General features: G+C 42.0%; 1 protein-coding gene across 2 annotated transcripts in view; it reads right to left on the bottom strand.

The window, feature by feature from the left end:
- Nucleotides 1-12,566, bottom strand: part of LOC131880884 (sialin-like) — a 23,903-nt gene continuing 11,337 nt past the window's right edge. For both annotated transcript variants that reach the window (XM_059227603.1, XM_059227604.1), the window contains exons 4-8: nt 1,738-2,141; nt 1,073-1,326; nt 873-1,005; nt 540-802; nt 1-476 (exon numbers count right to left, since the gene is read on the bottom strand). In XM_059227603.1, coding sequence (XP_059083586.1) covers nt 884-1,005; nt 1,073-1,326; nt 1,738-2,141 — 780 coding nt within the window. In that variant the 3' untranslated portion in view covers nt 1-476; nt 540-802; nt 873-883. The remainder of the gene's footprint in view (nt 477-539; nt 803-872; nt 1,006-1,072; nt 1,327-1,737; nt 2,142-12,566) is intronic.

Below are 12,566 nucleotides of genomic sequence, written 5' to 3' on the forward strand. Positions count from 1 at the left end.
TTCACTTGTAACAAGTTTTTATATGAAATGTATTTCACCTGGAGGAGACAACGATGGCACAACAAGATGGTACACTTAAAATGTATAAGCAAGCATGCCTAATATATCATTTATAACAGTTGTTTTGCAACGATATGTTAGCAGAAAATGGAACTTATTTCAGGGGAGGTGTAATAAAATAAAATTCAATCCCAAAATGAGTAAAGCGTTTTCCGAATTAAAATGAGTTAAGCAAGTTTCGGAGTGTTTGCAACGTCGTCAACAGCGATTCAATCCTCTAACTGTTCCATAATCACTGGCAGCTGCAGTTGATGCTTCAGAGACGAAGGTGTTTTCATCGGCCTTCAGCGAATCTTCGTCGCCCTCAATTCTGGACCAGTCTTGGCGCTCTCCCGATGCCAACAGGCCATAAGCAGCTGGGCCACCATGTAAACACAAGCAACGATAAGGAAGACATATTGCCACTCTTTGGCAGTCTAGAAAGAAGAGAGAGCTACAAAATTGCGCTTTTAGGCTTAATATATTCTGCCATGCTGTACCCCCTCTCTAACGATGTATCCGGTGAGCACGGGGCTGATTATTCCAGGGATTGTTCCGATAGTATTTGATATCCCCTGAGGATCGCTGCATACTGTGGGGCGATATCCAAATGGTTGATGGAGAACCCAGCCCATGCAAATCCTCCACATCCCAAGAAACAAGACAGGAAGGTTACGGCTGATCCACGGGTCATCATCAGAGCAGTTAAGGTCATGAAGATCGTTTGGCAGGCGTAAGATCCACAAGTGAAGAGCTTCCTCACCTAGAGAAGATTTTATTGGTTTGAATAGCCTTTACGTATGTTAGAAGGATGTTCGTTACAGTTGTAATACCTGAGTCGTTGTCAGTCTTCCTTTCGTTCGTGCATGGTCGGCCAAGAGTCCAGCGCTCTGGACATCACGGCCATGAGGAGGTATGGAAAGGCCGCCAGAAATCCGGCTGCATCCAATTTGTACCCAAGTACATCTAAACCGAAGGTACGATAAGTATTATGTTACTTTTAGTGAGTGCACATAGCTTCATCTGTTCGTACCTCGCATAAACATGGGCAAGCCGGTTAGGAGGGTGTAGAAGCCCCAGTTTTCGGCAAAGTGTGCTATGATGATCGCCCAGACAGCTCTGGAGGTCATCATTTTTTTCCAAGGCGGCGACATCATACTCTCTTGGCTGGAAACACCAATGGCAGTTCGTAGGTACTCCAATTCGTGATCAGTAATCTTGCGGTCCTCATCTGGAGAGTCGCGGACCACCCACCACACGCAAAGCACCACGCCAAACCAATTAGACCTGGCAATCACACTTCAAAGCGTTAAACCCCATGGTACCGGTACCGGATGTACAATATCATTAGCAATTGACCGAAGAGTTATTGTTAATTCAAAGATTAGCTTCCAACACCACCGAGCTCAGCAAAGAGGTTGCTTTTAGTTAATAAAAAAATACAACACTTTTGGCATTAGAGATAATTAATGTGGAATTTGAAATAACGCACGGTCAACTTTCAAAGTTTATCCTTGTTATGGCCATGTTCAAAGAACAGTTTGGTACGCCCACGGGAAAAAGTACGGTAAAGAATCGCCAAATTCTTCAAATAGAACATCATTTCAAATTTTGAAAAACAAATTTCAAGAAACCATTTCCTCCCCAACCTGGTGTTTAAATCCAAAATCAAGGTGAAAGGAAAAAGAACCAGCTCACCAAAGACGTAGAAAATGGACTCCCAGTTGATGTACTCGGCTAGCATTCCTGATAAGGGCAAGGCAATCACGGTCCCGACATAAGACCCAGAAAATGCCACCCTGCCAAACGACTCCTTTCAAGTGGTGGCGCCCATTTGGCCAAATGGCATGAATCGAAGGATAGGTCATGCCTTCAAAAAGCCCTTCCAAAATTCGTAGCGCGATCAAGAATCCAGTTCCAGCTTTGGTAAGAGCTGGTGTGAGTAAGGTCAAAAATGCGGTGGCCGTGATACCCGTCAAAAAGACCATCTTTCCTCCGTACTTAGTGGCCAGCCATCCTCCAGGAATCTGAGTTGATGTATCCATAGAAAAATGCACCCAAGATGTAACCTTGCGTGCTAGATTCCATGTAAAATCTGGATACTGTAAAAGGTAGTCCAGAGAAAAAATTAGGAACTGGGGCCAAAGTGATCCTGTCGGAATATGAGAAAATAGAGAGAGATCTTATCGTGTGGTTGAAGTGCAGTTAAGAGCCATTGTTGGGAATAGGAGGCATCGAGAATTGTTCCTGAGAAGCGGATTTCATGCAGAAATACAGCCTAATTGATTATCTTGGGAAACACGATTGAATCCAATCGTTCACTCCCAACTTAATGTTGAGCACAGCATGTGTGGTGTTGGAAAATCGGAATACATCGGTGATTGGGCACCTCCAATCCCAACACAACGAGCAACATGACCTTGATCATTAGCGTGAGCAGGAACAACATCATATACATCAGACAACTCTGCATCATCTCATGTGCCTCCCATTCCATTCTCATCGGAGACAATGGAAAAGACAAATCAAGAAGTTAAGAAGAAGTATCTCTCCCTCCACGGCGACAACGAGATGCGAGACATGAAGCCTGAATTAATTCTACTGGACTCCAATGGGCTTCGAAGAAACGGCAATCTATTAGTGGGGCTTCTTGCCGGAGGCACTCACTTATCTCACAATCCACAGTAGTAGTTCAGTCTGTGTTCTGTACTAGTCCTGAAGGGCAGCTCTCGAAATGCGGAAGTCCGAACCAACAAGGTGGCCGAAGACAAGTGGCTACCCGGGAACGCCATTGAGTCGATGGAAATGAAGAGGGTGACATTGGCCAAGGCATAAGTGAGGTTAGTAGAAATACTGACATCTAAGACCCGATTTCTTGGCATTGCATGTCCTAATCAATCCTTTTGATGGATGAGACACGCACCATGGACAACAACCTTGGTTGTCAAAAACGAGTAGTCGACAAATGTTGGAACATGTTGATAGTGTTAGCCGTAATTGCAGGGTTTGCAACTTTGTGTATCATATGTAATATGAACCCAAAAAACGTATTAAGGACAGAAAGCTGTGTATTGGTTAACGGGAGAGGAAAAATAATTGGCCAAAAAATGGGTATTGTTTGGTACTTTTTGCAACGGAAAGAATTCGCAATGTGAAATGATATTATGTAACTTTCAACCCGAGACAAATCAAAACAAATACTAGAATATCTGTCAAAACGAACTTATGAAATGCTCCTTGATTGTCACTAGCGTCAATCCCATTTCCCAATATGAAGTCGGTAAAGTCGTCGAGTATTCAAAAACCTTTTTAATGACTTTCTGTTGATCGATTTCCGGGCACTCCAGAAGCCAAAAAGCAAATCCATTTCTGACCAAGACATGTGGGATTCCTTTTCGAGACTGTTGTGTTCAATTCATTGACATTTGAAAGATTTGATTGTTCTGACGCATATTCATGACGGAGAACAAAAAAGCATGGATATGCACAACACAATAGACGATTGATAAATGCTTCTCATGGTTGAATTTGGTTCGGCGTTGCTCTTACGGGACGAATAGTTGGTATTTTGAAGAGTGAATAACGCGAGTGATTGAGCCTAGGTTTAACGTCATCGCATGAAATTTTTCGGCCGAGAGCCATCTCTTTCATTGAGATGGGGGCCCTACTCATAACTCATTGCCTGTTATGTAACATTCCTGACGAAGAACCAGTAATGGATTTGAATGAAAAAGGCCTCCAAGCAAGTTGTGTGGTGAAAGCTAGAGAGGAATCTGAATAGTCAATCGACGGAGAGGCGTCAACTCATTTTGCTTTCACTTGGTAAGAGACAGTTCGTGTCTTACAGCTATCTGTTCACTGCAAAAGATCAAACCGAAAGAAGAGAGCTGCTTCTTCTATCTAACTAACGATTGACGATAGTCACTTTTTGGGGAGGCGAACATGAGAAAAAGATGCCACACAAATGAGCAATCTGAGGAATGAGAAGAACAACTCCTCTTGACGAAGCCACTTCAATCCCGCGCATTTCTTTTGATTGTTCTGAAAGCATGGTGTGACATTTCGTTTCACCAACTTGAAGCAACACGATCCTGTTCGGGAACAATTTGCCCTACTTCATAATTCACTTCGTTTTAGCTCATCTCTCCAAAAATTGATGTTTTTTTCCCCTCCTGGCTTGAACAAATCATTAGTGGATCTTCAAATCTTGTTCAATAAATCCTTTTCGCAAATTGGAATCTGTGCCTCGTCAAATTTACAAATGGTGTCTTTAAAATTGGACAGCACTAGGACTGCAGACATGGCCAAGTTCTAGTTTCAAAGTTGTTCGTCCAGATCCTCGCAGAACCTTGCAATGCTATGCAATTGGAAATTCAAATCTTTCCTTATCATTTATGTGATAGCTGGAATGAACCGAGTTAGCGTGTAAATTCCGGAAAATAATTGTGTGGAATGAATCATGAAGTACCTAGTAGTATTAAAGTTTGGAAACGAAAAAGTCCTGTCAATCGTCACCAATCTTTGAATTTGCATTGAACTTGGGAGGGTGTGACCTTTGAACCAGATTGGGACGATTATTGTATGACGATTGCAATGAAGACGTGGGATGCTCGAGAAAAGTTTCCTGTCATCGGACAATCTAATAATTTCCTCTTCGTCGATCTCTTATCTTTTTTGCCAAAATTGGAACACCATCCTGGGAGGAAACTCAACTGAGTGACAAATGACAAGGATTAGCAGGCTTTGCAAAATATCTCGAAATTGATTCACTAAAACTTGGCTTCAAAGCAGTGAACAAACGCCAACTTGGAAGTTTCAAACCAATCAAATTGAAATTCCATTCACAACCAAAAATAACAATGGCCAAGTCCTGAGCTACCAGTGAAAAGAACGCCACTTCCAAGATAAGAAAGTAGGTAAAATGCTCGATTTACCGGCAATCGCTGTGTAAAGTAATGGTTTACCAACGTCTTTCTACGAATCCCCTAGCTGTCTTGAACGCAAACAAACATCTATCGGATATCAAATCGGATGAGTTTCTGGATGTCGACAGGTGGGGGAAGAGAAAGAGATCCCAAAGTGACACTTTCACTCGTCGGAATGGGGTTTGGTTTGAGTGCTATTCTTCCGCTCCATTCTCGCTCTTTCAACACGAGATTGTGGTTTGAACGAAAAAGAGTCCACGTACTCCGAGGACTCCGGCTGAACCACGAAGAACAAAGGGGAAAGCACGGGATATTGAATCGCCACGTACATTGGATTGAGGAATTGCATGACGAGGGTGAGGGTGTTGGATAAGGTGGGTTGACGACTCGAGAATCAGCTTGAAATGGAGAAGAATCCACTCGGCTCAACGAAAAAAAAAAGAAACCAGAGAGATATGCCACATGGTGTGGGATACTCGTATAGTAGAACGTCTTGATGGACGATGACGAACAAACTTTGCTAAGCATCCATTTTCGCAATTAGGCTGTGCGGAACGTTTTTGCCAAGCACTTCACTGTCCATAAATCAGGAGCGGATCTGAATAGATGCTTAAGGGAATATTGGTGGGTATTCTGCGGCCGTGATTCGCACAAAATTGATGCCAACTTCCTCATCTCAAAGCCAGGAACTCGAGTCGTTTTCGCACATATTTTCCAGTGTTGCGTACACAAAAGGAGTAAATAACCCGGAAGGCCGAGCAAAAAATTATATCAAAGCATATAACGCAAGAGGCACTACATCCAATGGAATGGGCGGAATGGCGAATCGCACATGCAAATTTCTTTACGAATCAGAATGGTAAAGACAAGCCTTGTTGGTCCCATATATGGATTCTGATTGCTCTCAGTCATCGAATTGAAGAACTGATCACGATTGATGAAGTTGTTCGCGCCGGTGGGCCACGACACGTACCACGACACAAATCAATGGCCTGAATATCATGATTCCGTGGATGGAATTTAGGTTGACTCTTCAATGCCAAGGTGTTAATAATACTGACTTGTAACGAGCTTTTCTTACTGGATGGTTGCTCTATCTAGTTTGCACAATCACAGAATAACACCCACATGCGTTGGTAAATGATTCAAGACCACACTTGACACCGGAATTGCTCGCCAAATTTCTCACTGCCTAGTCTAAGCCTGGAATTGTTGAGCCTTACTTTTTAGCTCATGAATGTGTTGATGAAGGATTTTTTAGCACCAAGTAGGTAGTTTAGGTGCGACTCACACAGTCACTGACGAACTGAGGGCCACAGTCCTGTTGGTATTGTGAGCAGTTGTACATAGGTGGATGATTATCAACGTCGAGGTACCGGAGGTGATGGAGATGGTGGAGGTAGAGGCAATGCAGCGCCAATGGAGGCACAGTGAAGCCCCACAGGCTCTTTCACGCACTGCAGTGCTCACACACTCTTACTTGGACACAGACCCGGACTCCCCGATCTCACCTTCTACCTTGTGATCACTGACTACATGCAGCAGCATCATGTAAGTTTGCCTGGAAAATGAAACCGCTCAGGGCCTCCCAAAGCTCGCACTCGCTTTAAACTTTGTCAGCTCTTACAGCTCACCACCCACCTATCCACAAAAATTCAGACTGTTCCACGGAATTGAACACAAACACTTGAACGGGATTATTGACTTGGGTGGCTGGATTGAGCTAAAAAGCTAGCTCTAGATTTTGCAACAGCAAGTTTTGTACAAATTGTCAGTGTTTCTGATCGATTATTGCTTGGGTTGAAGTTGGAGATTAATGTGTGTTACAATGCAATGCTACAAACACACGTGGATACCCCTTCACACCTCGTCTAGATCCTCAGGATGGCTACCCTGAGAACTCAACCAGTTCTACACAACTTCCAATAGGAAACGGAAACTTATACCTAAACTTGAGTCAAAGGGCCATCACAAAACATGATAGTTCTCAATGTTGTTTAAAGCTCAAAAGTCGTCACATTTTTTGCTTTCTGTGCCCTCTCTCACATCTCATGGCCCAAGAACGAGACACTTGAGCCGGCCTGAAAAATTCGGTATGCGCATGGCGGACCTGAATCGACGAGGCTGCTTGGTGTGCGAGCATGCAGCACATCCCACCTGCTGGAAGAGCTCGAGGTACAGGTCGACAACGGCACATTCCGAAACTAGTAACAGTGCCCAGTGCCCACCAATTGTATCTATTCAGCGGCCTCCTCCAGTTCAAGTGAACCATCTTGGCTGTGAAGTCCGGGCATCCTTGTACTAAGTATGTCCGGGCTCACCTCGGCATTATGAGTGTGCACGATTTTCAGCTCCACCAACGTTACTGTTGAAACATGTCTCGAGTCTCAACTTGGACAACTACAGACATGAAAAGGTTACAGGATCGTTAGTGTCAACCGAATAACAGAGTAGATTGGTAGGCATCTCAGCTAACGCCGACTGAGATGGGAGTTCTGTAAGATATACTCGGCAACGATATTATCTGCCAATGTCCGAAGAGCCCAATTTCTTGTTGGACTTCCCCTCCAATGAAGAACATGCATTGCTTTGTTTAGTTTTGGCCTGATGCCCGAAATGGAAGGCAAGCAAGCATGAGTAGTTCATTCGTATTAGGATAGAAATGACTTTGCGCTTGACCTTGCGGTCCACTGCTTAAGGTCATACGTTCGAAACCATTGTTTTGGCTTCTTGTGGAAATTCGAAGCAACGGAGAGCATACGTAGACTGGAACGCCAAGGATTGAGTTGGTTTCTACTCATCGTTCTTTCACTTTGTCAATGGTCAATATCCGAAAAATAGGTTGAGAGACAATTGAATTATGGTCGATCAAATAATAATATATATAATAAAAGTCAAGTAAAATAAATAATCTTCTCGTCTTGAACTGCTGGGATTCCAATCCGGTAGCGGTAAGGAAGTCCGCACAAAAAAAGAAAAAAAAAAGAATAACAAGGCAACGGTAAATTAATCACGATTTTATTCACGGGTAAAAGCTTGTGACTGGTCGTCATGGGAGGAGAATATGTCCATTAAATGTTCTTTTTGAAATCTCTCTATTACTTGAGGTAGGCAAACGGAGGTTTCGGTCTTGTTGTCCGTGTTCTCGAATGTCCATTCGGCGTGTTCCTAAGCGAGTGGACCCGCATTTTGGCGAAACTGGCAATCAGAAGCAGGAAATTGGTCGCATATATAGCCACACACACAAACGCACAGGTTCTCCAAGACGAATACAAAATGTATCCCAAGTAGATCGATCCAAAATTGGGCAAGCAAAACCACATAAACTGGATTTTAGACAAGAAATGGTATCGGAACAGGGACAAGAGCGTTGTAAGCGAGTAAAGACCAAATCCATAAATGGGTTAGGCTGATTAAGCCATGATCAGCCGCTAGAAAAAAAACCACGACAGAAATTTAACCTTTGTCAATCGGATGTGACAGAAAACCCACTCACGCACAATTTGTCCACCACACCAAATCCTTTGCCATAGGTGGAATTAAACGGTTTGGTGCACGAAATATTCTCATCCAAGTCGCACAAGGCTTGTAGGTGGGTCCTCTTTGACCTTCATCTCCACATAGAAAGGCATATCCACTGAGGAGGAATCCGATGATGTAAAATAAAGGCAAAACGCCCGACTTGAAACACACACTCATGACTGCAATTGGAGACAAGAGAATCAAGAGTGAAACAAGCCTCCATCAAGCCATCAGTCACCACTACGAATTACCTGCAGTGGTTTACAAACTCCTCCTCTGCACAGAGATTGATGCCGAAGTTGGATCTTTAAGTTGTAGAATACTGACTCTGGCGCACTCTGGATTACAGGAAAAAGTTGGTTGCCAACGAGCATATGACAACAAGAGTAGGCCTCTCGTTTTGTGGGTAACTCGAACTGAAGGACCAGGGTGACTAGGCCGGATGAAGAAAGAGACCAGAAATCGAAAGCATCCACCAAAGTGAAAGAGCAAATGAGTCAGATCAGTGATATTGTGCAAACAAAAGCATGTGTCGGCTATAGCAGATGGAACCTGTCGAGTGTAATGTGATTAGACTTCTTTTTTGATAAATGCTCGACAAGTAATTTCAACGGAAAGCCTGATCAGACTAAGAGCAACCTCTTACGGTTTCCATCTCTTCTAAACCAAGAAGGTTGTCTTGCGAAAAAGTCATTCATTCATTCATTATTAGTCTTCAGTGCCTAAATCTTATGTGGAATGCCCTTTCAATGCATTCTCCCATGCGTTGGAGTAGAAATTTGAAGTTATTTCATGAAAAATCAAGGAATAAAAGTCTTGTTTCCAACTTCATACTAATGACACGCTAGCAACGAATAAGCAGACAGAAATGAAGAGGAGCTACACTTTGCCTATGATAAGCTTAATAACAATTTAGAAAACTATAGAGGTTTATTGTGAACTTTTAATGGTTGCCAATGCTTTTTCAACCTTTTCCATCCATCTAAAAAGAGAAGACAGGTAGGTAATCCTAGATAATTAGTGTATGGGTCGGTAACCAATGGGTCGCTAAACGCATGGCCATGAGATATCCGGAAGGAAGGGCAAATCAAGAAGGAATCAGAGTGGGAGGAATGTGTTTTCTAATCACACGGTAAGACCTCAATTCATGAAATGCTTTCTCATGATCTATTCTTTATTATTATCAAAAGAAACCTCAGCTTTCCATATATCTTGCAGAATTGTTCCATTATTATTTTTTTTTCATAGGTATATAACATATTTCTTAGTAAAATAGTACGTAAAATATTTTTGCTCCTTTGGAAAAATGGTAACATTTTGACTTTTTATAGTTTCTGAAATATTTCAGAGCAAATATATGGAAAATGTTACACATCAGCTGATTCTACGAAGCATTTCTCGTCATTTCTTACTTGTCAAGCAAAAACAGAGACCTTTGATTTTTGCAAATGCAGAGGGTCCATTTTAGTTGAGGTTATCAAGCAACTGTTACCTGATAAATAACTCAATGTCATAGCAATTAAAAGCTGAACAAGTAAAGAGCAAGTTTCAGTGTTTCTGTTAATTCATGAGCCATTAACAAAGAAATTTCATGTCGTTATGATTGTGCAGTATAAATGGGCTAAACAGATTTTATCAAACTTTGCTATCTTTTCAGCCTATTGATATTTATTATTTTTCCTCACCCCAATGCAAAGTTGCATATTCTAGGCTAAGCTGTATGATGATTTTGTAAAGCTTTCTAAAATTCGCATCACCAAATTAAAATCCCCTCAAACTTAAATATCATTTTTGTTCTAGGTTACAAGCATCTTTGATTTGTTAATTTTGATCAAATTGTAAAGTCTCCATTTAAACACAGCCGAATTATGTAAGTATGAGGTGAATTATTTTGAGGTTTGATATGAAACTAAAACGTGAGTTTTTTCTTTTGGCCGGGAAGTGAATGATATTTGGCGCATTTTGAGAAAACAATATTTATTTTTACCCAAGAGAATCAATTTTCTCAACCCCTTATTGTAATATTTAACACAAACGCGCCTTGAACAGAATAATGTTTTGCTTCTTTTACCATTCATTCCTCACTAGTAAATAAGAAGCTTTGGCACGTTGGATATGTTATGTTATTTTTGCCATCTTCAGAAATCCTTACCGAGGATTTCGAACCTTGCTTTTTGAGGAACATTAGGAAACAAAATACATCACCAAGCAGGTAGCTACAAGCTGGTAATCAGGTGAACATGAAATTGACATTCAGTTGAAGCCCAATTCCAAAATGCATGTGGTTCAAATAAAGACTGGATGTTCTTCCTATGATTCTGTGAAGGAGAATTGAGCTCTAGCCGTAATTTTTAATCTCTGAACTCACAGGGAGTATAGCTTACCTCCCTAGATTTATCGTTTTACCCTTGGTGAAGCAATCACGAGTTATGGACTTCAAAGTGGCGACAAATGTTAATGGCCCACCCTCTGCCTCGTACGTGAAAGCAGATTTAAAGTCTTTATTGCGAGATTCTGTTTCTCATTTGGATCACAATGGTTTTTTACAATTTTGTTCAATGTTATATATATATGCTGTCCCATTTAGGGTTCAGGGTTTTGAAACGACTCTTTTCGCTCAAAACCGTACTATTACCTCAGAAATTAGTAGTCTTTCAATCATTTCAAGTTGTCTGGTACTGGCTAATTTTTGATTTTTTTAGTTCGTCCATCTGATGAAATTTCAAGACGCCCGCTTTCATGTCAATGAGAGTGTCACAAAACTGCCGAATCATTATCACACCTGATTCTGACATTTCCATATCCCAAATACCAAGGGGAATCTTTGTTAATCCACATCCTGCTTTTAAATCTAACGTCTAAATTTCATACCGTGCTCAAATAATTTCCAAAAAGTTGAAGATTTTATGTACATCATTGCTTAATGAGCAAAGATGCTTCTTATCTACAAACACAGAGCAAGTATGTCATTCAAAGGTTGGGAACAATGCGCCTCACGCACATGCATTTCAAACACCAATGCATGTAATCATGCTTTAATTCGATGTGTACATATGCTCTGGGTTCAAAACCCAAGAAGAAAGCCTCCTCCCCCTCGCTGCCATATTCATCCATGGTTCCAAAGCCGAACCCACCATCAGCATCAACAAGTTGGCACAATCTGATTAAGTAGATCAAAAACTCTATTTCCCCACGTCATTGAGCACTTCGCTCTCCTAATGACTAGGTCTTTAGCTGACCCTCATCCAAGATAAGAAATAATGGTGACACCCAACGTTTTTTCTGCCAGTGTGCATGGTTAGGCCATTCAGCACGTGCTTCTCATTCATGTATTTTTAGGGCATAAAGGCTCTCTAGGGTCGGTACGTGCCAACTCTAAGCTCACTGAGAAGGAGAGTAGTCCACTGATAAAGGATGGGCCTTGAGCGGAGAAAGCCAGTCTCGCGACCATATGGTTTGTTGTTCCACAAGTTGTGGAAAAGGCCTTGTTCCCATCAGAACTTGTACGATCGAGGTAAGACTCAGGTGTTTGAAAGTAATGACAAATATATGGACAGGCCTTGTTTACATTATCATTGTCACTACCTCTGAAGCATCAAGGAATCGCCTTTCTTTGACCTTTCAAGAACAGTTGTTAAGACATAGATTTCCCTTGACAGAGTGTTTTGGTTGTAGATGGATTCGCTTTGAATTGACGGTCTGTCGAGATTGGACCCAAAAGATGGCTTCCCGTTCCAATGACGAAGAGGCAAGAGCACTTCGTGGGTCTGGAAATGAATCCACATATGGAGTAGGAGTCAATGGAGGAGGCGAAGAGACAAAGGATTACATCGGACCTGCCAACACATTGTAGGAAACAAAGGACAAGTTAAGCATTTTTTCAAATATTTAAGTAATTCAATGTCGTAGACGATGGTATCAGCGCCCCGTGGAGCGCCGTTATGTGGTGGCATCCTTGGCCTTCTTCGGCTTTTGTGTCATCTACATGCTTCGGGTGAATTTGAGCGTGGCCATTGTGGCAATGACAGCCAATCGAAGTCACACCATGGATGATGGGAAAATCATTGTGGTAAGGAGCCC

The sequence above is a fragment of the Tigriopus californicus genome, chromosome 5 (assembly GCF_007210705.1).
Source record: "Tigriopus californicus strain San Diego chromosome 5, Tcal_SD_v2.1, whole genome shotgun sequence".
In the NCBI taxonomy this organism is placed as follows: Eukaryota; Metazoa; Arthropoda; class Copepoda; order Harpacticoida; family Harpacticidae; genus Tigriopus; species Tigriopus californicus.